The following is a 27317-nucleotide window of genomic DNA, read 5'->3' as shown; positions in this document are numbered from 1 at the left end:
TTCTGCCACTAGAGGTTTTTTGTTGTGTGTTTCTTTGTTTTTAGTTTGCTTATCAGGTTGCTGCTGCTTTACTTCTGGTGCTATGACTTAGATTAAACTATTCAGAAACTCACAAGATCCTTGCCTCACCTTCCATGTCACCTTAGGTCCCAATTCCCAGGTGTTCCTTTGGGCTCTTCATCTACTCTGTCTAGTAGTCTTTGCTTGGCTTGCTTCCCATTTTGCCATGTCACTGACTGACACCAGCAGGATTGTAAGTGTGGGAATTGTATCAGAAGGAAAGAGAATAGAAACAAATGACTTGAAATTAGTTGGAATTTTTTAAATAATGTTTTTTGCCGTAGAAAGTGGACTGAACCGAAATAATTGTTACAGTTATGGACAGAACCAGGATGGAAGGCTTAAACCACCTACACTAACATTCTAATTTGCTGCTGTTATTTCTGCTTTGTACTCCCTTTGGGGACATAATACATATCTTGCAGACAGCAGCCAGTAGAGAAGTAGTTGTTGATTTAATGTTGAAAAGTGGTAAGTATTAGATATAGCGGCCACTAGGTTCCTGAGCCCTCTCCTTCCTTATATTCTAATGACCTGTGTTAGGCCTGAGCCACTGACTGTTATACTCATGCTCGGCCCGGTCTTGCTGGACCTGCATGTCTTCAGGGCAGATACTGTCATGAGACTTGAATGTGTGTTCCATGGGCCACATACTTGTGGTCATCTTAATAGCATTTATTAGAAATGCATATCTTTGATTGTTTAGTGTTTTTGAAAATAAAGATGTTTATATTTTCCAATGCTTAATTTTTTACTTTAGGAAATTCCACTTTCAGAAATTCTCCGCATATCTTCACCACAAGATTTCACAAACATTTCACAAGGCAGCAACCCACACTGTTTTGAAATCATCACTGATACTATGGTATACTTTGTTGGTGAGAACAATGGGGACAGCTCTCACAATCCTGTTCTTGCTGCCGCGGGAGTTGGACTCGATGTAGCACAGAGCTGGGAAAAAGCAATTCGCCAAGCTCTCATGCCTGTTACCCCTCAAGCCAGTGTTTGCACTTCTCCGGGGCAAGGGAAAGATCACAGTAAGCAATAAGCCTGTCCATGGCTTTTTTTTCTCCTTTGTTCTTAAGCATTTTATGGTGTGGTGATGTTTTCTGTATGTATTTTTAATGTTCATTTTAAGCTTTGTCTAGTATAACCAATACCATTAGTTAATTCCTTTATATAGTTATATTGGTTATTGTGTACATATACCATCCCCTTTAGCTAGTTTAGAGCCTTTCTACATTTAAGTTCTGGCTTGGCCAACTTGCTAGTGATCTTAAGACAAGTATTGTAACAGTACCTTCTTTATAGGGTTCTCAGGATCAGATGAAGGAGAACCTATAAGGTATATAACAGTGTTTGGTATCCTCGAATCCTCAGATTGAATACTAGTATTAGTATTTTGCTTCATGGTAGGATGTAATGGACCATGAAGTGTGTTACAGTTCACATCACATTTGGGAAATCTGTGACATCAGAAATGCTCTATTTCTTTTAACTGAATGAAAACATTCAGAAATATTTAAAACATTATTGAAACATATGTCCTTCGCACCAACAAACTTTGATAAAGGTTCAAGTGAACACTTATTCAGAAAGCCATAGAATAATGGCACTTTCCCTCCATTGGCATTATTTTATTTATGAGGAAACATAATCCATTTATTAGATATATTTAAATTGGAACAGGTATCAACCAGTTTCTAAATATAGTTTATTTCAGTCTGACTCTATTATTTAGTACAACTATTCTTGGCCTTATGCTAGGCCCTGAGCTAGAATACAAAAGAAAATCAGAAATTTTAAAGGTTACTTAATGAGATTGAACATACATACACAAGTGTGGGGTGGTGCATAACAGAAGAGTGCAGAAATGAGTAATGAATTAATTACTTGAAGATCTCTAGTATCAGTAGGGAGAGTGAACAAAGACTTCGGAGTTGAAGAACCTGAGTAGGACTTTGAGCTTGGATCTCAGGTAGGTTAGAACAGGCAGGGGTAAATGACAGATGTGGAGCGGGTAGTGTTCTCTGGTTGGGGAGACAAGTGTGGTCAAAGGGACAAAGCTGATGACCATGAACATGTTTGGTGTGTAGTATTATTAGAAGGTAAATAAATGGATATTCACAGTACTCCTTAAGTTTGGAGGTATTTTTAGACAGAACTATAATATATTTTCATTAAAATCATGGACCTTTTTCCCAATATAACATAGGTACATACACAAAAATTTTATGTTTATTTTGGAATTTCTCAGACTCATCCATAGACCTCCTCTGGGGTTAAGGGTTCCTAAAAGCAGAATTGGAGAAGGGTTAAGTGAGAATTCTGGAGAACGAAACCCCAGTCCTGCCGCTTACTATCTATGTGATCTTGGCCTCTGCAGTCCCCTAAAGTGGGGATAATAAATGCACTTTATTCACTTAGCACAGTTTCTGACACATTCGTGATGTTTTACTGTGTTGCTGCTGCTTTTGCTGTTCTATTAACAACCTATTGAGCCAAGTTCTCCCAGGAAGCAATAGAAATGAAAACTGATGGAGACCTTTGAAACAAAGTAAATGCTAACTGAAACTGGGAAACTGAAACTACTGAAAAGTAGAGTTTTAGACACATTAATTTGTTATTAATGTGTTTTGTTTGTTTCATTAATATTCAATATTGGATATACTTTTAAATTGACTTAAAATGAAGTTTTTGACAGTTGTTTACTTATTATGATGTATAGTTTGCTTACATCGTAACTCATTTCCTTAGTAATGAAGTTTTGTATTTTTATATTTGGGATTATAAAGGTAATTTTCTATCTTGTTTATTCGAGTTGTCTTTAAGGGTCTAGATATTTGATATATATTCTTTTGTTTACTTTCCATGTTTCCCTTTTCTTTTTTTCTTGTTAATTACTTCCTTTCCTTCCCAAAGTAATACAAACATTTAAATTTTCTAGAAATATATCATATAAAATCAGGAAGTACACTCTATACACATAAAACACCCCCCCCCCATTCCTATTTCTATTCTCAGAAAATCCTTATTAGTAGTTGGGTGTATATGTATTGGTTTGGGGAGGGATTGGGGGAAGGAGACCTATACCATCTGGACTGTATAGTCGTATTTTTATTTTTACCAAAAATGTGGTCATTCTGTGCTCTTTTTGCAACTTGCTTTTATCCACTATTTAATATAAGATATATTTCAGTGTCATTGTATAGATATGCTAATTTAAATTTTTTATTAAAGTAATGCATATGCTTTCTGTGTTTTAAAAAATACAGTACAGAAGCATGTAAAGACTAAAATGTTTGTTTCCAAACCCCAGCTCTCATTCACAAGAAGTAATCATATTTTTGTTTTTAATTCAAATTCTGCTACCCTGCAGCTTACCCTTTTCACTTAATGATATGTCATGGATAGCTTTCTGATTCAGCACTTATAGCTCGATACTATTAAGTGTTTAGATAGTATTCCTTTGTATGGATGTGTCATATATGATTGAACCAGTTTTCTCTTCCTGGATTAGTGTTGTTTAAATTTTTTTAAACAAGTATGACATTATATTAACTGAATATTAGCCAGTGTTTTCAATATAATATACTTTGGCCATTCACATGTCAGTAAATATTACTATTGTTAAGTCATGTACTAACAGTTTTGTTCTTTTCTCATACATCATTCTTATATTTTACAGAAGATTTGTCTACCAGTATCTCTGTATCTAACTGTCAGATCCAGGAGAATGTGGTAAGTAAAAATCACCCTTCCTTTGTATCCTCGGGTTTACATTCATGGATTCAGCCAACTACAGAGTGAAAACAGTATTTTTGTTCTTCAGTTGGTTGAATCCTCAGATACGAAGGGCCAGTAGTAGTTAAGTTTTGAGGGACTCAGAGTAATACATGATTTTCAACTGCATGGATATGGTGCCCCTCACCCCCACATTGTTCAGGAGTCAGTGATACTGATTTTTATATATCAGACAGTGGATATCTTGACACTTTGTATATATCCTCATTTAATTTACTTAAAAATCTAGTGAGATAGGTTTTTTTTTTTTTTTTTTTTTTTTTTTTTTTTGCATTTTTCTGAAGCTGGAAACGGGGAGAGACAGTCAGACAGACTCCCGCATGCACCCGACCGGGATCCACCCGGCACGCCCACCAGGGGCGATGCTCTGCCCACCAGGGGGCGATGCTCTGCCCCTCTGGGGCGTCGCTCTGCCACGACCAGAGCCACTCTAGCACCTGGGGCAGAGGCCAAGGAGCCATCCCCAGCGCCCGGGCCATCTTTGCTCCAATGGAGCCTTGGCTGCGGGAGGGGAAGAGAGAGACAGAGAGGAAGGAGGGGGGGGTGGAAAAGCAAATGGGCGCTTCTCCTATGTGCCCTGGCTGGGAATCGAACCCGGGTCCCCCGCACACCAGGCCGACGCTCTACCGCTGAGCCAACCGGCCAGGGCCGAGATAGGTTATTATAACCACTTTACCAATGAAGAAATTGAGGCCGATGAGGCTAAATTATTTGAGTGACTACCATGACATAGGCACTGGCTAGGAACGTAACAGTAAACAAGATAAAATGTCCCCAGCTTCTGGAAGACTGGTACCCAAACAGAAGGAGTAACAGTCACTGAAGAGCTATCAGTGTCATTAGAGAGTACCCTCCCTCCCCTGAAGACTTTTCTGACAACCACCACCACCACCACCACTACTGATAAAAAAAGAAAGGAGGGAAGGGTTAAAATTGAGGAGTGTATTTGAGTTATAGACTTTTTCATACATATCCTTTCATCAGTCTTTCCAAATTAGCCTAATCTTACTAATATGAACCTTTTGAGAGTATTTTCCCAAATCAAATGGTAAAATAGGTAAAAGTTATTAACTTTTTATGTTAATTTACTTTTTATAGATCACTACTTAATAAATATGAGATTTCTTTTTATTCAAAGTGTTTTTCCCAAAGGTCTTCTTATAGAATATATAAGGTCTACCGGAAAGTTCTGTTTTTGGAATAAAACAAAATACAAATTTTTCTTACCGTCAATAAACTTTATTAAGTAATATAATTGTCATTATTATTAATGATTTCTTGCCAGCGTGAGGGCAATTTGTATATCCCATTTTTGAAAAATGTTTTATCTTTTGATGCGAAAAATTGAACCAGTGCTTGTTTGATATCTTCTTCATTTTTGAATTTTTTGCCCTTCAAAAAATTTTGTAAGGACAAAAACAAGTGATAGTCGGAGGGTGCTAGGTCCGGGGAATATGGTGAATGCAACAGACATGCTTCTGTAGCATTTCTTCCTTGTTGAAATTCGTAAAAATTACAGTGGCGTAAATGAACTTTATCAGTAGCCATGGGTACACTATCACTTCACACATAAGACTAACGTGAATCAACTTTGTTTTAGTTAATTTGCTACGTCAGTATGTATACATTAATAGATAAAAATAGAGAGGCACACATGCGCCAAATAAACATGTGCTTATGTGTCAAAACTTGTTGTGATAGAAACAGAACTTTCCGGTAGACCTTATATTTGTACATTGAAAGTGATAGTATGAAAACTAGGCTTAATATTCTAGGATATAGAATGCCTATGTTTTATAAAATATTGCTATGAAAATTAATTGCCTGTGTGATAAAAACAAAAATATATGTAAGTGTTTGAATGAAAAGTGTCGGAGACGTTGACATTACTTTGTAAAGGTAAATTATGGTTACTGATTACTCTTTCCCAAATAGGACATCAGTACTGTTTACCAGATCTTTGCAGATGAAGTGCTTGGTTCAGGCCAATTTGGCATCGTTTATGGAGGTAAGTGACTGTAGCCATTTGTATATTGCACATACTATAGAAAAACTGAACGTTTAAAACATCTGCCAGCTGTTACGCCTTGTCACATAAATTAAGAGAAAGATTAAGAAAATTAGTTTTAAGATGGTTTGACTTTGGGTGTTGAGCATACAATGCAATATACAGATAAGGTATCATAGAAAAATGTACACTTGAAACCTATATAATTCTATTAACCAATGTCATCCCAACAAATTTAATTAAAAAATAAATAAGAAAATTAGTTTTACAATAGCCTTATTTTATCTCTTTCTGTAGCTCATACATAAAGATACTTGTGTGGGAAAAATAAATGGTTTGAAGTTTATGTTGGGCTCTGTAGGCTTGTACTCGTATGTGTCCTACTGATTTTCTAACACAAATGGCACCATTTGTCTACTGTTTGCTATGTGACTTAGAATATTCATCAGTTTAATAGAGCTAATTAAAAACTGACCTGCATAGCTTACAGGATTGTTAATATTAATTAAACTTAGTGTACATAGGATACTTTATAAATTATGATCCACGTTACAAAGAATTGTTAAACCCATGTAAAGACTGTTACAAAGTCTTAGCTAGCCTCCCTTGCTAAGACCGTTATAGTAGTCTCCTACTTGGCCTTACTGCCTCCAGGCTTGCCCTAATATGTAGTTAAATCACTTCGTACTGACTCAGTGAACCTAAAAGAAAATTAATTCATTAGTACAGTTTCCATCTTGACAAAGTCTTGACTAACAGGTCAGGGTAATTAACATTTATTTAATAGGCAGATTATTTTTCACTCAACAAGTTGATTCAAGTTTCCTACTATCTTAAATAATGAAACACCTTTTATTAGTGGCATAACCATAATTTATTTCTCAAAATTAAAGGTGAGTGAAGCAAAAAGACTACTAGAAACAATAAGCCAATACAGTAAGGTCGCAGGATACAAAATTAACATACAGAAGTCAATAGCCTTTCTATATGCCAACAATGAAACAACTGAGAAGGAACTCAAAAGAATAATCCCCTTCACGATTGCAACAAAAAAAATAAAATACTTAGGAATAAACATAACAAAGAATGTAAAGGACTTATATAATGAAAACTATAAACCATTGTTAAGGGAAATCGAAAAAGATATAATGAGATGGAAGAATATACCTTGTTCTTGGCTAGGAAGAATAAATATAATCAAGATGGCTATATTACCCAAAGCAATATACAAATTTAATGCAATTCCCATCAAAATTCCAATGACATTTTTTAAAGAAATAGAGCAAAAAATCATCAGATTTATATGGAACTATAAAAAACCCCGAATAGCCAAAGCAATCCTAAAGAAAAAGAATGAAGCTGGGGGCATAACAATACCTGACTTCAAACTCTATTATAGGGCCACGACAATCAAAACAGCATGGTATTGGCAGAAAAATAGACACTCAGACCAATGGAACAGAATAGAAAGTCCAGAAATAAAACCACATATATATAGTCAAATAATTTTTGATAAAGGGGCCAACAACACACAATGGAGAAAAGAAAGCCTCTTCAATAAATGGTGCTGGGAAAACTGGAAAGCCACATGCAAAAGAATGAAACTGGACTACAGTCTCTCCCCCTGTACAAAAATTAACTCAAAATGGATCAAAGATCTAAACATAAGACCTGAAACAATTAAGTACATAGAAGAAGACATAGGTACTCAACTCATGGACCTGGGTTTTAAAGAGCATTTTATGAATTTGACTCCAATGGCAAGAGAAGTGAAGGCAAAAATTAATGAATGGGACTACATCAGACTAAGAAGTTTTTGCTCAGCAAGGGAAACTGATAACAAAATAAACAGAAAGCCAACTAAATGGGAAATGATATTTTCAAACAACAGCTCAGATAAGGGCCTAATATCCAAAATATACAAAGAACTCATAAAACTCAACAACAAACAAACAAACAAACAATCCAATAAAAAAATGGGAAGAGGATATGAATAGACACTTCTCCCAGGAAGAAATACAAATGGCCAACAGATATATGAAAAGATGCTCATCTTCTTTAGCTATTAGAGAAATGCAAATCAAAACGGCAATGAGATACCACCTCACACCTGTTCGATTAGCTGTTATTAGCAAGTCAGGTAATAGCAAATGTTGGAGAGGCTGTGGAGAAAAAGGAACCCTCATACACTGTTGGTGGGAATGTAAAGTAGTACAACCATTATGGAAGAAAGTATGGTGGTTCCTCAAAAAACTGAAAATAGAACTACCTTATGACCCAGCAATCCCTCTACTGGGTATATATCCCCAAAACTCAGAAACATTGATACGTAAAGACACATGCAGCCCCATGTTTATTGCAGCATTGTTCACAGTGGCCAGGACATGGAAACAACCAAAAAGCCCATCAATAGATGACTGGATAAAGAAGATGTGGCACATATACACTATGGAATACTACTCAGCCATAAGAAATGATGACTTCGGAACATTTACAGCAAAATGGTGGGATCTTGATAACATGATACGAAGCGAAATAAGTAAATCAGAAAAAAACAGGAACTGTATTATTCCATACGTAGGTGGGACATAATAGTGAAACTAAGAGACATTGATAAGAGTGTGGTGGTTACGGGGGGGAGGGGGGAATGGGAGAGGGATAGGGGGTGGGAGGGGCACAAAGAAAACAAGATAGAAGGTGACAGAGGATAATCTGACTTTGGGTGGTGGGTATGCAACATAATTGAACGACAAGATAACCTGGACTTGTTATCTTTGAATATATGTATCCTGATTTATTGATGTCACCCCATTAAAAAAATAAAATTATAAAAAAAAAAAAAAAAAAAGGTGAGTGAAGGAGAAACAAAATGAACCAAAGAAACATAAGAGTAAATGCATATAAATTTCAGTCTGTGGGCAACTTTCTTCTTTTTTTTATTTTTTATATTAAGTGAGAGGCAGGGAGGCAGGGACAGACTCCCCCACATGCACCCCAACCGGGATCCACCCGGTAAGCCCCCTACAGGGCAATGCTTTCCCCATTTGGGGTTGCTGCTCTGTTGCTCGGCAACTGAGCTATTTTAGCACTGAGGTAGAGGCTATGGATCCATCCTTCGTGCTCTGGGCCAAATTGCTCCAACCATTTGAGCCATGGTTACAGGAGGGGATGAGATGGGGGGTGGAAGGGAGAAGCAGATGGGCACTTCTCCTGTGTGTCCTGACCAGGAATTGAACCCAGGACTTCCACAAGCCAGGCCAACGCTCTACCACTTAGTCAACTAGCCAGGGCCCTGTGGACAACTTTCTGATAAAGCTTTGGTATTGAATGTGAGCTGTCAATTTACTTTCTTTTCTGTACTTTTTTTAAAAATAGGAAAACATAGAAAGACTGGAAGGGATGTGGCTATTAAAGTAATTGATAAGATGAGATTTCCCACAAAACAGGAAAGTCAACTCCGTAATGAAGTGGCTATTTTACAGGTAAAAAAAGTTGCTTTAAATTGGTTTTCATTTTTGATCTATGCATTTTAAATTGAAGTCTGTTTAGTGTATTGATAAGAATAAGAATTGGTTTTTTTGCTTGTTTTGTTTTGGTTTCATGACCATTTGGCTCCATGAGAGGGTGGTGAGTATCCAAATTACCTCAGATTCTTTTCTAAAAAGGAAAATTAGATCACAATAGACTAGGAGTTACAAAGACTGCCATTATTTTGCTCTATTGCAGTAATTTTTTTAGGATACATTTTCATAAGTAAACATTTTTTTAAAATACTGTACTTAACTCATCACTGCAGAAGCTCAAAATGATTAGAACATCTACGACCACATTTTGTTAGAACATTGTACTCACCCATTTCTCACAGATGAGGTGCTTGATTATTATAATAATTACTATAAAAATAAAAACTGCTTAAGAATGGTTCACCTTTTAACAGTATATTTGTTATTTTATTCAAAACTCTAAAGATTTGTTAATGGTTAACTCATTAAGGCATATTTTTAAAGATATATTGGCAATGATTTAAATCCTGTAAAATAAATTACTATGTGTTTTTATTTTCATTTAACATTTTTACCTTTTTTGGTGGTCTAGAACACTAAAATTTTGCTTTATCTTTGTAATTTTTGCAATAAATGTTTATCTTATTTAAGTATCTTAAATATTTATTTTCTTTTTAATACTTAATATAATAAAGTGCAAGTTTCTATTAATTATTGTATAGCTTTTGCATAATATTTAAGAAATCATGGGATATGATAGTTCATGCTGTCAGCGCCCCATTTGCTTGTGGGTGAAGTTTAAGAAGACATAGCTCACTGAACTTATACTTCTTTGAAGAAGGTAAGAAATTTATAAACAGAAATTAATTTTACATTTATTATATGATTGGTCACTAGTAATAACATTTGCCTCACTTCTTTTTTCATAGGAGTGATAAAAGATTGGTCAGCAAGCTACTAGTGCCCGCATCAAGGCCACCTCCTACAAGACAGCTCCTTTAAACAGAATATTATTAGCATTCACACTCTCTATTAGGGTGCAAATACATTGTTAAATCTTTTTTCATATCTGTTTTGGAATCTTTGTCATTTTCCAACTAATATGCAAAAAAATAATAAATGTTAAGGATATATTCCTAAAGCTTGATTTCTTGCTGTCACTTTGATCACAAACACTGAATCTCTTTTTCCCATTACCAACTCTGGGTCACAGTAACAAAATATAGGAATTTCAAGATAATGCACAATGTAAAAATTTTATTAGTATATCCTTCTGGTTATTTTTCTTGAAACTGTCCAACTGGGGATAGAGTTAAGTGGTTGTAGCATGTCTCAAAATATAATATTATCATAAATTTAATACAATACTATCTTTGTGGTAGATTCTCTTCAAATTATTTACAGAAAACATTTACATTTTATATTTATATTTAGTGAATGGTTTACTTTTGTGTCAGAATAAATATATTTAGGTGGGAATTATAACATTAAATTTTTAAAAAGGAAGTATGGAATGATTCTACTTGTGTAAATTCTTAAGGTAATTTGTAAATTACATTTGTCTCTATAGGGTTCTGTACAGAAAAGGACTCATGTACATAAACTGTCAACATTGCCACACGTGGGGAGCACGTTGTGATGCGGGAAAGCAGTGTGGGTCTTTACTCTGGTTTCTCAGAGATACTGTAATGTTAAGTGCATCTTTGCTATTGGCTGAGGTAGTAGAGTGGTGGGAGAAAAGGTGGGGTGCTCCCATGGCTGTCCGTGCAAACGGGAAAACTTAAGAAGGAACTTTCTACTTTGAACATTCAGCTTTTTTTCTTTCTCGGGAGGTATACTTGGGAGTCATACAAGAGCTTCAAGAAAAATGATAAACAGAAAAGCATACTTTGTCTTTCATTTAAAAAGGAGAAGAGAGTTCAGACCTACAAAATACATAGAAGTTTTTCCAAAAACAAGGGGAGTAGAGCCGGGATGCATGCAGGAAACGACACCATAATGAGAACTGTTTTTGTTGGCTCTTTTCTGAGATCTACAATTGTAATCAAGAGGTGGGGTCATGATCTGATAAAACTTAATTCAGGGAAAAACACATTAAATGAATTGAAGAAGAAGAGCTGTTTAACAGAGTAACTATACCAACTAACCAGTCATTTGAATATATAAATATTCAAAGAGTAATAAACAGTATTATTTGATCTTAATGCAACATAACTAGAAATAAATTGTAAAATCAGAAAACAGCCCCCACCACCTGAAAATACTTAAATGTCTTAATTTTCTTTTTTAAAAGATTTTATTTATTGATTTTAGCAAGAGGAGAGAGAGAAAGCGGTAGGGGCAGGAACAGGAAGCATCAACTCATAGTAGTTGCTTCTCATATGTGCCTTGACCAAGCAAGCCTGGGGTTTTGAACTTGCGACCTCAGCATTTCAGGTTGATGCCCCATCAACTGTGCCTAGGTCAAGTATTAATGTATTAATGTCTTAATTTTTTTTCTTGTGAGAGAGAGACAGACACAGACAGGAGAAATGAGAAGCATCAGTTGTAGCCTCTTAGTTGTTCATTGATTGCTTTTTCATATGTGCCTTGACCAGGGGCTCCAGCTGAGCCAGTGACCCCTGGCTTCAAGCCAGCAACCCTTGGGCTCAAGTCAGTGACCATGGAAACATGTTTATGATCCCTTGCTCGAGACTGTGACCTTGGGGTTTCAAACCTGGGTCCTCAGCATCCCAGGCCAATGCTCTACCCACTGCACCACCACCTGCTCAGGTGATATCTTAATTTTTGAATCAGCAAAATCAAGACTTCAGAGTGCTGTTTAGAAAATAGATATAAAAATACTATCAGAGCTTTTAGACTATCACTCAAAGAAAGTGTTATAATTTCAAACATTAAGCAAGAAAGGATGAAAATAAGATTCCAACTCAGGAAGTTAAAGAATAAACAAACCTAAGGAAAGCAGGAAATATTAACAAAGATAAAAATAGAAATAAATTTAATATAAGAAAGAATAAAATATGTCTAAAAGCAGGTTTTCTGGCAGGGTGAGAATAATAAAATGAGTAGTCAACCTAATCAAAAATAAAATATAAAATAATTTTGCAGAAACCACAAATACTGAATAATATTAAGGATATGTTAAGATACTACCTTGAACAACTCTTTCAGGTAAATTTGAAAACCTGGAGAAAATGGCTATACTTATGTGTAAGTATAATTTACCAAAACAGACTCCAGAGAAAATAGGACATTTAAACAAATAGAAGAATTTGTTAAAGGAATAATGTTACAGCATCCTCTATTTTTGTGTGTGCTTAAAGGAAGGTGGGGGGAAAAACTTATGAGATGGTTAACTACAGCATGGGGACAGCCAGCCATATTTTCTACTTTAGGTTGACCGAAGTTATGATATTCTGAATTTTTCCCTGCTTACTGCCATTACACCCCCTACTGTAGGCTATTTCACTTTTGTTTATCAATTGTAATATTGTGATAGTGATAGTTTATTTTGCTGCTTGGAATATCATGTATTAAGTTGATTAATATATTGGAACATTAAGTTGTCTTAAGTTGATTAGTAAACAGTACTTTATGCTTATTCATTTTCTATGGTTGCATACAAACCTGGTGATTCTTTGTTCCATTTCTTTTAAAAATGACATTGGAATTTTCATTTTCTAAACATTTTTTAAAAGAAGAACCATAATTTAGACATTGAATTAAAAATGACTAAGACAGTCTTTGCAGATACATACACACATAACACGAGACCATGCAATAAGTATTGCTTCGCATATAGAATAATGAAAACTTGCAGTATTCCAAAAAAAATTAATTGGAGCTAACATTAATGCACTTGCAGGGTATTGAGAGATGATGCTGGATTTAAAAATATTTTAGAGATGAAACTCAACTTCACATAGGCCAAAAAAATGTTTGCCCTCTTAGCATAATTAGGTACCCATAATAAGGGGGGGAAAGCATAAGAAAAATAGATTTCTATTAATAAGAGATGAAAAGTTTAATCATTTGGGTTAATAGAGCATATTTAAGATGGAATTGAAGGATGAAACCAGATTATTAAAATCTAAGCAGAAGAATTTAGATTAATGCCAAGAAATAAAGAGCTTTTGAATGTTTTAAAGCATGAATGACTTCTCAAGTTAACTTTAGAGGAAGTTTCCCCCTCAGTAAGATAGGTTGCTTTTTTATTAGCAGAAACAGTATCACAATCATCTTTGTATTGTCCTACTCTGGTAACATAGTAGTACTAAAGAAACATGGGCAGATGGAGATAAAGAGATGCTGAGCCTAAAGAAGGACAACCAAATCGAAGTATGTATAATATAATGAAAGTCAAGACTTCGTAAATAACTACCTCAAAAATAAAACCATCTCTTAAGTAACTACTGTAACAAATACCTGCCCCAAATAGCTGTGTAATTGGCTAAAATTTGATTGGCAGTTGATGCCTATTCAATGCCAGCATCAAGTTAGTGTCAAAAGATTAAGAAGATGAGAAGTGGTAGTAATGGACAAAGGCAATTAGATAATCAAATTGGGGAGGCATTCTTTGGGTTCAGGGCATCAACTCTCCATAATTTGAAAAAATTATTACCTATGATCTTTGTTGTTTTGTTTGCTTTTATAAATTGTTTGTTTTTTATGTTTTTCTTTTTATGCCGTGTATTCCATACAATTCATCCTGCAACTCTTCAGAATTTGCACCATCCTGGGATTGTAAACCTGGAATGTATGTTCGAAACCCCAGAACGAGTTTTTGTAGTCATGGAAAAGCTACATGGAGATATGTTGGAAATGATTCTATCCAGTGAGAAAAGTCGACTTCCAGAACGAATTACTAAATTCATGGTGACACAGGTATGTTTTTAACATTTTTTGAAACTACAGAATAATTTTTTTGGACAGTAAATATTAACTGCTTAGTTATTTCTTTTAATTTTGCCTTTATTTTGGAAGTTTTTTTTTTAATTAAAGATGATTTTTAAAATTTTTATTTATTTATTTTACAGAGAGAAGAGAGGGGGGTAGGGGAGCAAGAAGTATCACTCATAGCTGCTTTGCTTTAGTTGTTCATTGATTGCTTGTCATACATGCCTTCACCAGGCAAACCCAGGGTTTTGAACCAGCAACCTCAGCATTCCAGGTTGGCACTCTATTCACTGTGTCACCACAGGCCAGGCTAAAAAAAGATTTAAAAATTTATCCAGTCACAGTTGACATACAATATTACATTAGTTTTATGTGTACAACATAGCAATTAGACATTTCTGTAACTTACAAAGTTATCACCCTGATAAGTCTAGTACCTACACATAGTTGTTACAATATTATTGACTCTCTTCCCTATGTTGTACTTTATTTTTTAATCTTTTAAATTAAATATATTGGGGTAAATAGTATTATGTGTATTTTACATATTCATAATGTGGGAATTGTTAACTTTGAGTAATAGAATACACTTTTAGTTGTATCTTGATGAATTGTAATTACCATTCAGTGGGTCAGATTGGGGGTTAGCTATGATTTTTCCAAGCGTTGAAAAAATCTTATTTCCTTCAATAACAGATACTTGTTGCTTTGAGGAACCTACATTTTAAAAATATTGTGCACTGTGATTTAAAACCGGAAAATGTGCTACTCGCATCAGCAGAGCCATTTCCTCAGGTGAGATATTCTCCAGACCCTTCTTAAGTATCATTTAAGTGTCTGACAACATTAGGAAGTACCTGTGCAGCGAAAGGCAGTGCTGGAGGTCCAGATATATAACCATGTTACAGCAATGGTTTCAGCCTGTAAGTGCCAGTGAGGATTAGTACCTGAATAGTCGAAATTCACATTTTACCAATTATGATGTTTATTTTCATTAAGACTTTTTAGACTTAACCAGATCCCAAGAATACCTTCTGCATGTGGACTGTTTGCAGTTCACCTCTCTTTGTGGGTTGGGAATGAAATGGGGGAGAATCAACCTTGTAGGTACTCCTTGCTCAGGACAAATTCCCCAGAAAATAAAAACAAACTGGGAGGATAACCCTGATATTTTGATATGTAGCTGGCAGGAAGCCAATTCCTCTTGCTGTTTAGACTATTGAATTTCAAACAATTTCACCAAAACCTAGGGAAGAATTACATTTCCCAGCACCACCAGCACTCACACATGTCATGATACCTTGTGTGTGCCCTATGTGTGATGCACCGATCTCGTTTTTTACAGTTAAATTTCATTTCATTAAGAACTGTTGATTTTTTTTTTTGATTTTTTTTTTGTATTCTTCTGAAGCTGGAAACGGGGAGAGACAGTCAGACAGACTCCCGCATGCGCCTGACCAGGATCCACCCGGCACGCCCACCAGGGGCGATGCTCTGCCCACCAGGGGGGAGATGCTCTGCCCCTCTGGGGCGTCGCTCTGCTGCGACCAGAGCCACTCTAGCGCCTGGGGCAGAGGCCAAGGAGCCATCCCCAGCGCCCGGGCCATCTTTGCTCCAATGGAGCCTTGGCTGCGGGAGGGGAAGAGAGAGACAGAGAGGAAGGAGGAGGAGGAGGGTGGAGAAGCAAATGGGCGCTTCTCCTATGTGCCCTGGCCGGGAATCGAACCCGGGTCCCCCGCACACCAGGCCGACGCTCTACCACTGAGCCAACCGGCCAGGGCCAAGAAATGTTGATCTTGATCCAAATTTATTTTATAACCTAAAAACAGATCATAACCCAAAATTTAAAGAAGTTTTCATGAGGCTATATGTTGGCAGTTCCTGTGAATATTTTTCATGATTGTGTCACTGATAAATTCTCCAAACAGCTAGATTGATTATCTGTTGCCAAACGATTGTTTATGTACATTTAAAACATGTACAACTAGACAAATGGCTAGAATAAAAACAGATGGCCATTTCACTTGGTAAATTCAATTCAAATTGTCTTTCAAAGAAAGAAATGTATTCTTAAAAATTCTTCAACTCTTTTACTTTTAAAGCAGTAATCATATTCTTTCTTCTATAATGCCTATTTGGTTAGAAGTGACTCCTTACCATTGTGAGGCCAGAAACAGACACCTAATAGTTGGTGCAATGTCTTAACTAAAGACAGTCCATGTCTTACCTCATTCGATCTTCAAAATAGTATGGTCAAAGGATGCACCATTCTACAGCTAAGGCTCAACCTGCAGCTTTCTGACCTCTACATTCATGATCCCCATGGTTACTCTAGGAACAAAGGGAAAATAACATCATTTGCTTGATAGTCTTTTTTTGCTCAATTGCTAGCCATGCCCACACTTCTTTCTTCAGTTGCCAAACTGCCAAGATGTTAGCTAAAATACAACATTTAACAAAAAGAAGAAAGTTTGTATTTCTTCATGGTCAATAGTCTGTTCTTCAAAGACAAATAGAGAAGTAGCCAAATTCAATAATGACAGAGAACAAATATCAAAAACATGTGTGAGGGTCCATATCCCCCAAATAGCATCATTTGAATACTCCTTCATCTTTGCTGTCCTGTCAGTTTGTACATACACTTGGTTCATACAGGCCAAATCTCTTTTCTCTCATTTTATATTAATGCTTTTTCTGAAGACATTTTGTGAATCAGAGCATTTCCTCCAGAAAGTACTTGATATTTGCTTATTCAACATGGATGCATCATTCATCATCAAAATCTGAACCTCTACTAGAAGACAGGCAACAAAGAAAGTGTTCTGAGATTTGCTAAGCTTATTACACTTTCAGAAATCTGTTCCCAAAATGGACTGGCTACCTTCAGATATAACTTTTTAAAATTTAAACATCTAATAAGCAATAATTTATTTCACAGGCATAGAAAACACTGTTACTCCTATTCTTTCAAGCAATCTCTAGCATTACTAGTCTTTTGGCCACATTAATAGTTATCTTTAATACACTTCAGTTTCATTTACTTGCCAGTTTATAGTATTGGGAAGAGAGATTCTAGGAGTAAGCAAAATAAGGGATAAGTTTTAAAATATAATGACTTGTTTTTCATTCAGCAAACATTTAGTACTTTTATGTGTCCAGATACTGGGACACATAAGGATTCAAAAGTGAAACACAATGCCTGCTCACAAATGATAGAAAAGTAATCTCCTTAAACCCCAAATGATAAAAGATCAGCACCCTCTATTTCATCAAAAAACATTAAACACCTAACACCAGTCTGGTATTTGGCATTCCAGAAGCTAGAATCCAAAAGTGGTTTTTTGAAAGCCGCACTGTTAGTAATGAAGAACAGGTTATAAATGTATTTTACAGTTTTTCTATCTTAGTCATATGACAGTCATTATCAGTACAGTTGGCACATCTGTTAAAATGATACACTCTCATATTTAAGGACAGGGATGGATAGATAAATAGATCTTTAGATAGCCAGACAGATAATGTATATATGATAATATAAAATTAACACCATCCTTTGAATTCCAGGTGAAGCTGTGTGACTTTGGTTTTGCACGCATCATTGGTGAAAAGTCATTCAGGAGGTCTGTGGTAGGAACTCCAGCATACTTAGCCCCTGAAGTTCTCAGAAGCAAAGGTTACAACCGTTCTCTAGATATGTGGTCAGTGGGAGTTATTGTCTATGTGAGCCTCAGTGGCACATTTCCTTTTAATGAGGATGAAGATATAAATGACCAAATTCAAAATGCTGCATTTATGTACCCACCAAACCCATGGAAAGAAATTTCTGGTGAAGGTAAAAAAAATTTTAGCTTTGTGCTTTTTCATCTAAAAATCATTGTAATCCCTTATCATCCTTTTTTTACTTCTCTTTTTTATATATTTTTTTCATCTTCTATATTCAGTTACCAATTTCTGAGCACTCTTTCTTGTAGTTCCCAGGCTTAGTACTAATCCAGGCTCCCACTGGCTGATTTTGAAACTACTGAAATCTCAGTCCTTACAGTCACTGGCAAATGCATCTTCAGGAAACACTACTTTCATACTGTTGGCCTCCCTTTAACCACACTACAGCTGTCTCTAATATCGCCCAAGCTTACTTCTAGCCTCATCTTCCAGTTCTCCCATTCAGACCTGGTTGAGTCCTGTCCTCTCTTCTGAACTGTTTCTGCATTTTGCTGAGGCCTTTCCTCTGCCTACAGTCCCTCCTGCCCGCTAGGGTAATCCTGCCATTTCAAGGACCTCTTACTGTGGCTCATCTACCAAGCTCTTCCCTGAACCCCCTCTTCTAACCCGTTTAAGATCTACTTTGGCTACTAGTTGGACTTATTTTTTCTTAATGTATTCTATTTTTCAGTCACTTTTCTTAACATCAGAACTAGATTGTAAACTCCTTGAAGAGACCTGTAGCGCAGGTTCTTTGTATCTAGAATGAGCTTTACAGTCAGTAGACGTGCTCTAGTTTGTTTCCGTCTCTCCTGTGGACCCCGACTGGGAAGCTTTATACATGTATTTTTCCTGCCTGGAGAAGGCTTTTGAGTTTCTTACCCCTGGTTCTGTGTCCAGCAAGAACAACTTCATTGACCCTCGTTAGTTGACTGACACTGATAGGAAGAGCACACCATTTCAAACATATCAATCCCATAGAATTTAATGGAACTATTGCCGAAGAATACCCCACCTGGGTTTAGCCAACCCTTGGAAAAGGGAGTCTTTTTTTTATTTTCCAAAAATACCCAACCTAATGCTAGGAATTAAGTCCATTAAAGTGGGAAAAGTTTAAAGACAGTAGCAGGCTCACTTGGTAATGAATAGAGCTGACTGAAGTGCATTTGGAGATACTACCAAAGTCATCTTAGAGCTCCTAGAGCAGTGTGGTCTATAGACCTCTTATATCAGAGTGGCTTGGTGAATTTATTTTAAAAAGTCCCCTGGCTCAATCCCAGACATTCAGAATCACCTGTTGGATTATTTTAAATAAATTCATTTAAAATAAATACCCCAAGTGATTCAGATGCACATGGTAGATAACTGTTTAAAGTGGAACAGTAAATAAAGGTTTGAAGTATTTGGACTAGAAAGAAACTCATCATTAAAATACTTAAGGTTCTGCCTGACCTGTGGTGGCGCAGTGGATAAAGCATCAACCTGGAAACGCTGAGGTTGCCGGTTCAAAACCCTGGGCTTGCCTGGTCAAGGCACATATGGGAGTTGATGCTTCCTGCTCCTCCCCCTTCTCTCTCTCTCTCTCTCTCTCTCTCTCTCTCTCTCTCTCTCCTCTCTATAATGAATAAATAAAAAAATCTTAAAAAAAAAAAAAGAATTGATGTTTCAAAAAAAAAAAAAAAAAATACTTAAGGTTCTGACCAGGCAGTGGCATAGTGGATAGAATATCAGACTGGGATGCAGAGGACCCAGGTTCAAAACCCTAAGGTCGCCAGCTTGAGCATGGGCTCATCCAGCTTGAGCGCAGGCTCACCAGTTTGAACACAGGTTTCGCTGGCTTGAGTGTGGAATCATAGACATGACCCTATGATCACTGGCTTGAGCACAAGGTTGCTGGCTTGAGCAAGGGGTCACTCGCTCTAATGTAGCCCCCAGTCAAGGCACATATGAGAAAGCAATCAATGAACAGCTAAGGTTCCACAGCGAAAACTTAATGCTTCTCATCTCTCTCCCTTCCTGTCTGTCCCTATCTGTCACACTCTCTGTCTCTGTCGCAAAAAAAAAAAAAAAAAAAAAATGCTTTCAGAATCCTGGCCTGTGGTGGCGCAGTGGATAAAGCATCGACTTGGAACGCTGAGGTTGCCGGTTCGACACCCTGGGCTTGCTCAGTCAAGGCACATATGGGAAGCAACTACTACAAGTAGATGCTTCCTGTTTCTACGCCTCCTTTCCCACCCCCTAAAAATCAACAAAAAATAAAATCCAGAAAATATTTGCTAGCTTAATGGTATATAGAATAAACAGAACTAGCCTGACCTGTGGTGGCGCAGTGGATAAAGCGTCGACCTGGAAATGCTGAGGTCGCCGGTTCGAAACCCTGGGCTTGCCTGGTCACGGCACATATGGGAGTTGATGCTTCTAGCTCCTCCCCGCTTCTCTCTCTCTGTCTCTCTCTCCTCTCCCTCTCTCTCCTTTCTATAAATGAATAAATAAAATAATAAAATAAGTTAAAAAATATTAGGACATTTAGAATAAACAGAACTAGTATCATGTAAGTCATTTGGCTCTTCCTTCGGTCCAGGCCTTTGTGTCAGTATTTCAATTGTATAATTAATTATAGCCCAATATCAGTATGTAGTTGTATGGTTGCTTTGGTTTTGCAGTTGGTCCATTCCTCCCAATAATTGAATAAAATACATATATATACCAAGGACAGAACACCATGAACTTGGTAAAGCCTGTTGGATATGCTAACTCAAAACCTAATGCTAACCCTAATCTTAACCTTAAACCTATCCTGTTGCTTGCCCTAACCATAATCCTAACCCTAAACCTAATTTTAAAACCTAATCTCAAATGTTACTCAAACCCTAATACTAATCCTAAACATTCAACTATAAAAATAACTATAAACATAACCCTAAAAGCTTGACCCTAACTGAAAACTAATACCTAAAGCTCACCTGAATCCTGGCCCTTTACCTATCCATAACCCAAAACCTAATTTAAGCCCAGACCATAATCTCAAAACTAACTCTAACCCTAACCCTAATGATAACCCCAACCCTTACTTAACACTAAAGCTAACTCTAAACTTTGTTTTCTAAACCTGACCCAATTCTAGCCCTTCCCCTAACACTAAACCTAATTTAAAACCACACTGACTTCAAAGCTACTTTAACCCTTACCATAATAAAATATTCAACCCTAAACTGGAATATAACCTTTAGCTCTCAAACACTAACTTTAACTCACTTTAACCATAATTCTGATCCATTTCCTAATGCTAATTTAAAACCCAAATCACAACCTCAAAGTTGACTCTAGCCCTAAACCTAACTATAATCACAGACTCAACCCAAACCCTATCTCTAATCCTAATCCTCTCAAACCTAACCTTAACCAGAAGCCAAACCCTAAATCTAGTTCTAACCCTAGCTCTTAACCTAATTGTAATCCTTACCCTAACCCCATTGATACCCAGACTTTAACCTTAAAGATAAGTTTAAGCATAACCCTAAGCAAAACAAAAACCTGTTGAGTATGAACTTTTGGTAGTAAGTTATCACCTCAATCTAACCACATCTCTGGAGGTGAGGTAATAGCTTTGGCGACTTTTCTAGGTCAAGTCAGGGACTAGAAGGCAGTATGATGTCATTGGAGGAGAAAAAATCAGCTTGTAATCAATGTTTTATTCATCTTGAAATAAAAAGTTAATACTTAGGTCTGTGTGCTAAGCACCATTCTAAGCCCTTTGCATGTATTAAACTAATGCCATCTTCTCAACAACCTTATTTTACAGATGAGGGAACTAAGAAGTATAATTTAGTAACTGACTGTATCACACAGAGTAGGTGACAAAACGACTTCAGCCCAGCCAGGCTGGCTATACTTTTTTTTTTTTTTTTTTTTAATTTTTTTAATTTTTTTATTTATTTATTTTTTATTCATTTTAGAGAGGAGAGGGAGAGAGAGAGAGAGAGACAGAGAGGAGAGACAGAGAGGAGAGACAGAGAGAGAGAAGGGGGAGGAGCTGGAAGCATCAACTCCCATATGTGCCTTGACCGGGCAAGCCCAAGGTTTCGAACTGGCGACCTCAGCATTTCCAGGTCGACACTTTATCCACTGCGCCACCACAGGTCAGGCTATACTTTTTTTTTATTCTGAGTTCTTTTTAAAAAAATTTATTGGGGTGATATTGGTTAATAAAATTATATAGGTTTCAGGTGTACATTTCTCTAATCATCTGTATATTGTGTTGTGTGTTCACCATTTAAAGTGTAATTTCCTGGCCTGACCTGTGGTGGCGCAGTGGATAAAGCGTCGACCTGGAAATGCTGAGGTCACCGTTCAAAACCCTGGGCTTGCCTGGTCAAGGCACATATGGGAGTTAATGCTTCCTGCTCCTCCCCCTGTTCTCTCTCTTATCTCTCCCTCTCTCTCTCTCTCCCCTCTCTCTCTAATAAAAATGAATAAATAATCTAAAAAAGTAAATAAATAAAAAAATTTTTAAAAAAAACAAAAACTTTAAAGTGTAGTTTCCTTCCATCACCATTTATCCCTTTGTCCTCTTCTATCTCCCTCTGCCTCTTTCCCTCTGGTAGTCACCATGCTGTTGTCTGTGTCCATGAGTTATTTTGTTTAATCCACCTGTTTCACCCAGCCCACCTCCTATCTGACAGTTGTTAGTCTATTCCTTATATCTGAGTCTGTTTCTATTTTATTAGATTCCACGTATAAATAAAATTGTACGATACTTATCTCTCTGACTTGTTTCACTTAGCATAATACCTTCTAGGTCCATCCATGCTATTGCAAAAAGTAAAATTTCCCTCCTTTTTCTGGCTGATATGTAATATTCCATTGTCTAAATGTACCCAGCTTTTTTATCCACTCATCTACTGATGGGCACTTGGGCTGCTTCCAAGTCTTGGCTACTGTAAATAGTAGTGCAGTGAACATTGAAGTGCATATATTCTTTTGAATGAGTGTTTTGGGTTTCTTCAGCTACATTCCCAGAAATGGAATTGTTGCATCATAAGGCAGTTACATTTTTAATATTTTGAGGACACTCCAAATAGTGCATGAGGGTTTCCTTTTCTCCATATCCTCAACACTTGTGGATTTATTGCTAGCCATTTTGACAGGTGTTGAGGTGATATCTCATTCTGGTTTTAATTTGCATTTCTTTGATGATCAGTGACATCGAGCATCTTTTCATGTTTTTTGACCACCTGTATACTCTTTGGAGAAGTATCTGTTCCTGTTCTTTGCCCATTTTTTAGTTGGCTAGTATTTTATAAAATTTGGATATTAACCTCTTATCAGATGTATCATTGTCAAATATGTTCTCCCATTCAGTAGGTTATCTTTTCATTTTTTTGATGGTTTTCTTTGCTGCACAAAACTTTTTAGTTTGATGTAGTTTTGTTTTTCATTTGTTTTCCTTGCCCAAGGAGATTATTCTGAAAAAAAAATATTGCTACAAGAAATGTCTGAGGTTTTATTGCCATTGTTTTTTTCTAGAATATTTATGGTTTTAATTCTTATATTTAAGTCTTGAATCCATCTTGAGTTTTTTCTTGTGTATGGTATAAGGAGGTGGTCTAGTTTCATTTTCTTGCATGTAGCTGTCCAATTTTCTCAATACCATTTTGTCTTTACCCCATTGTATGTTCTTGTCTCTGTCAAATATTAATTGACCATAAAAGCACTGATTTATTTTTGGTCTATTTCATTCCATTGATGTGTCTTTTTTTATGCTAGTACCATGCTGTTTTTTTTACTATCACCTCGTAGACTAGTTTGTGATATCAAGCAGTGTGATGCTTCCAACTTTGTTCTTCTTTCTCAAGATTGCTGACACTATTTGGGGTCCTTTGTGATTCCATATAAATTTTTGGAATATTTATTCTAGTTCTGTGAATACACCATTGGTATCTTGATTTCAAATGCATTTATAGACTCCTTTGGATAGTATGGTCCTTTTAATAATGTTAATTCTTCTTATCAGTCTGTACTTTTAACCTATATTCTAGACATCCTCCTTAATAAAACAGATAACATTGTAGATTCAGTAAACATTTATGGATCACTAATGTATTAGCTTAAAGGCCATATCCTTAAGAAAAAATATCCTCAACCCTATAGTTCTTGGGATTGAACTGGCTTCCAGTCAGTCATGGGTTTTGAGTGCTTCATAACACCCAAATTTATGTACTAATTTTGTCTTCTCCTTAGCAATTGATTTGATAAACAACCTACTTCAAGTGAAGATGAGAAAACGTTACAGTGTGGACAAATCTCTTAGTCATCCCTGGCTACAGGTAAGAAAATGCTCTCTTTGGCAGCCCTTACTTAAGCAGATCATTGTGATTATCAGCAGATTCTACATGTCTTAGAATAATGTACGTGCCTGACCAGAGGTGGCACAGTGGACAGAGTGTCAACCTGGGATACTGAACTCCCAGGTTTGAAACCCTGAGATCACTGTCTTGAGTGCAGACTCATCCTTCTTGCTTGCAGGCTCACCAGCTTGAGCATGGATCATCGACATGACCCCATGGTTGCTGGCTTGAGTCTAGGTCACTAGCTCAGCTGGAGCCCCCTGGTCAAGGCACGTATGAAAATTAATGAACAACTAAAGTGCCACAACTATGAGTTGATACTTCTCATCTCTCTCACTTTGTGTTTCTCACAGTCTCTCTCGCTTAAAAAAAAAAATGTACATGTTCTTTAGTGATTAATCTGTCCTGACACTAATCTCTGGAAGTTTTGCAATATACCATGAAAGTACAGAACTGATAGTTAAACTCCCATGTACTGAAAGCAATAACTTTGCCTTTTATAGGGCTTTATGTGTTCATTTTACCTTTTCATAGATGAGTATAACATATTATATGTCAAATATATTTTACTTTTAAAATGTCCACTGAACCTGGCCTGCGTTGAAGCAGTGGATAACGCATCACGTTGGAATGCTGAGGTCGCCAGTTGGAAGCCCTAGGCTTCTCCAGTCAAGGCACATACAACAAGCAATCAGTGAATAACTGAAGTGAAGCGGCTATGAATTGATACTTCTTACTCCCCTGCCCCCTCTCTGTCAAATCAATAAATAAAATCTCAAATAAATAAAAACAAAATGTCCACTGAAAAGTTTATAATTACATTGAAGAGATCGGAAATGCCATTTGAAAATGTTCGGCTTAATTCCTCCAAGAGCTATTACGTAGATTTGTAAAAAGGTACCCCCACACTTCAGCTGAAAGAGAGAAGCTTTTGAAGTATTTTACAGGGAACAAGGGGTAGAATTAACTACAAAACAAATGCAGTCAGTTACCTTCAGGGATCATTAAATTACCCTGATAATCGATTCTAAGCAACTTTCCCCTATTTTAAGAAGTTGTAGGCCACTCAGTATAGAACAAAATGTTTTAGTGATTGTTATTTGCCACCTCAGAAGCCTGAAACAATTTTTTAATAATTTTATAAATTAGTTCATTTCTTCATAGACTATTTTAAAAAGTTATGTACAAATGGAACTTACTTTATAGCAAGTACTTATGAGGAGGGGTTTGTGAATTATATGACTAGGATGCTAAGCAAAAAAAGAAAAAGGTGACAGATTTTATTTCTTTTATGGTTCATAATCACTTCATTTTTTTCTAGGACTATCAGACTTGGCTTGACCTTAGAGAATTTGAAACTCGCATTGGAGAACGTTATATTACACATGAAAGTGATGATGCCCGCTGGGAAATACATGCATACACACACAACCTGGAGTACCCAAAGCACTTCATCATGGCTCCTAATCCTGATGATATGGAAGAAGATCCTTAATTATCAATGAGCTAACTCCACTAAGGAAAGGTTTCATTCTATGGACTGATATTTTGCTGCGCAACTGTTGTTCTTGGAAGCTGCCATCTGCAAAGAGCAAAGATGAGGAAATATGATAAGGAATCAGTGACACCAATACTGTAGTTCATGAGTAGGTACAAGAGGGGAAACAGTAATAAAAACAAATAATGGAATCAAGATGAAACTTCTTATAAATTTTTACAGCATAAGAAATAACTGGTTCTGTATTTTTTCCTAATCTTTCACTTTATTACAATAGTGACACTTAATTTATCTTCCCTTTCCTGTTATATTATTTTCAAAAAAAGGCAAGCTAGAATCCTGTTATTACACAGATAGACCAAATCATAAAAGAGTTAAAAGGCTGATTACTAAACAGGTTTGCATTTCAGATATCAAGAGAGGCTGCCAGCATGCAATTTCCTGTAAGGACTTGAACATTTAACTGACCATAGTGGGATTAAACGGTTCTTCCTACATGTTAAAAGAGTGTTGGGCTGTTTTACCTTTCTTTTTTAGGTCAATCAAGACGCTAAAACAGTGATCCCTTACTTTTTTGGAGTTGAAACTCTGAATATATTTTCTACAATGTAAACTTCCTTTTTAGGTGAGAGGAGGGGAGATAGTGAAACAGACTCCTGCATGCACCCCAACTGGGATCGACCCGGCAACCCGTCTTGGACCAATACTTGCAGCACAGCTATTTTTAGCACCTGAGACTGATTTGGACCAACCCAGCTGTCCTCAGTCAGCACCTGGGGCCATGCTCTAACCAATCAAGCCACTGGCTATGGGAGGGGAAGAGGGAAAAGAGGGAGATGGAGGGGTGGAGAAGCAGATGGTCACTTATCTTGTGTGCCCTGAACAGGACTTGAACCTGGGACATCCATATGCCAGGCTGACACTCTATCCTCTGAACCACTGGCCAGGGCCATACAATATAAAATTAAGTTGTCACCTTTGTGAGTATGTTACAGTAGCCTTTAAGATAATATGGGATAACTGATGTTACAAAACCGGAGTAGGAACTCCTGGTCTGAGTGCTGAGTTACTATCTATGTCTTGTCATAGCTCGACTCTGCTGCTAATAATTTATGTTCCCACTGACACCATTGTGATGCCACTGTTAGATTCCCGCATTCAATGGGTACAGCCCTAAACTATATTTATACAATTTATCTTGACACAGCGTTGAATAGAGGAAATTAAATATATTCTAAAAGTAAAGCCAGTGGATGGTCAGTTAAAACTGTAGGAAAAGATAAAGAAGTATCCTTTTTTCCTTCTCTTAGCTTATCTCAAAAGGCTTTACAGGTATCTGGAATGTTTTTTTGTTTGTTTATTTGTTTGTTTTTTGTATTTTTCTGAAGCTGGAAACGGGGAGAGACAGACAGACTCCCGCATGCACCCGACCGGGATCCACCTGGCACGCCCACCAGGGGGCGACGCTCTGTCCACCAGGGGGCGATGCTCTGCCCCTC

At 36.7% G+C, this 27317-nt stretch overlaps 1 protein-coding gene across 2 annotated transcripts in view; it reads left to right on the top strand.

The window, feature by feature from the left end:
• PRKD3 (protein kinase D3) overlaps positions 1-26145 on the top strand; it is an 87685-nt gene extending 61540 nt beyond the window's left edge. For both annotated transcript variants that reach the window (XM_066266926.1, XM_066266924.1), the window contains 9 exons: positions 821-1097; positions 3749-3801; positions 5800-5872; positions 9248-9354; positions 14098-14259; positions 14968-15066; positions 17836-18103; positions 24214-24299; positions 25642-26145. In XM_066266926.1, coding sequence (XP_066123023.1) covers positions 821-1097; positions 3749-3801; positions 5800-5872; positions 9248-9354; positions 14098-14259; positions 14968-15066; positions 17836-18103; positions 24214-24299; positions 25642-25815 — 1299 coding nt within the window. In that variant the 3' untranslated portion in view covers positions 25816-26145. The remainder of the gene's footprint in view (positions 1-820; positions 1098-3748; positions 3802-5799; positions 5873-9247; positions 9355-14097; positions 14260-14967; positions 15067-17835; positions 18104-24213; positions 24300-25641) is intronic.
• The last annotated feature ends 1172 nt before the right edge of the window (positions 26146-27317 follow it).

The sequence above is a fragment of the Saccopteryx bilineata genome, chromosome 3 (assembly GCF_036850765.1).
Source record: "Saccopteryx bilineata isolate mSacBil1 chromosome 3, mSacBil1_pri_phased_curated, whole genome shotgun sequence".
NCBI lineage: Eukaryota > Metazoa > Chordata > Mammalia > Chiroptera > Emballonuridae > Saccopteryx > Saccopteryx bilineata.
Note: the sequence above shows the minus strand (reverse complement) of the source record. Positions and strands in the feature narration are given on the sequence as shown.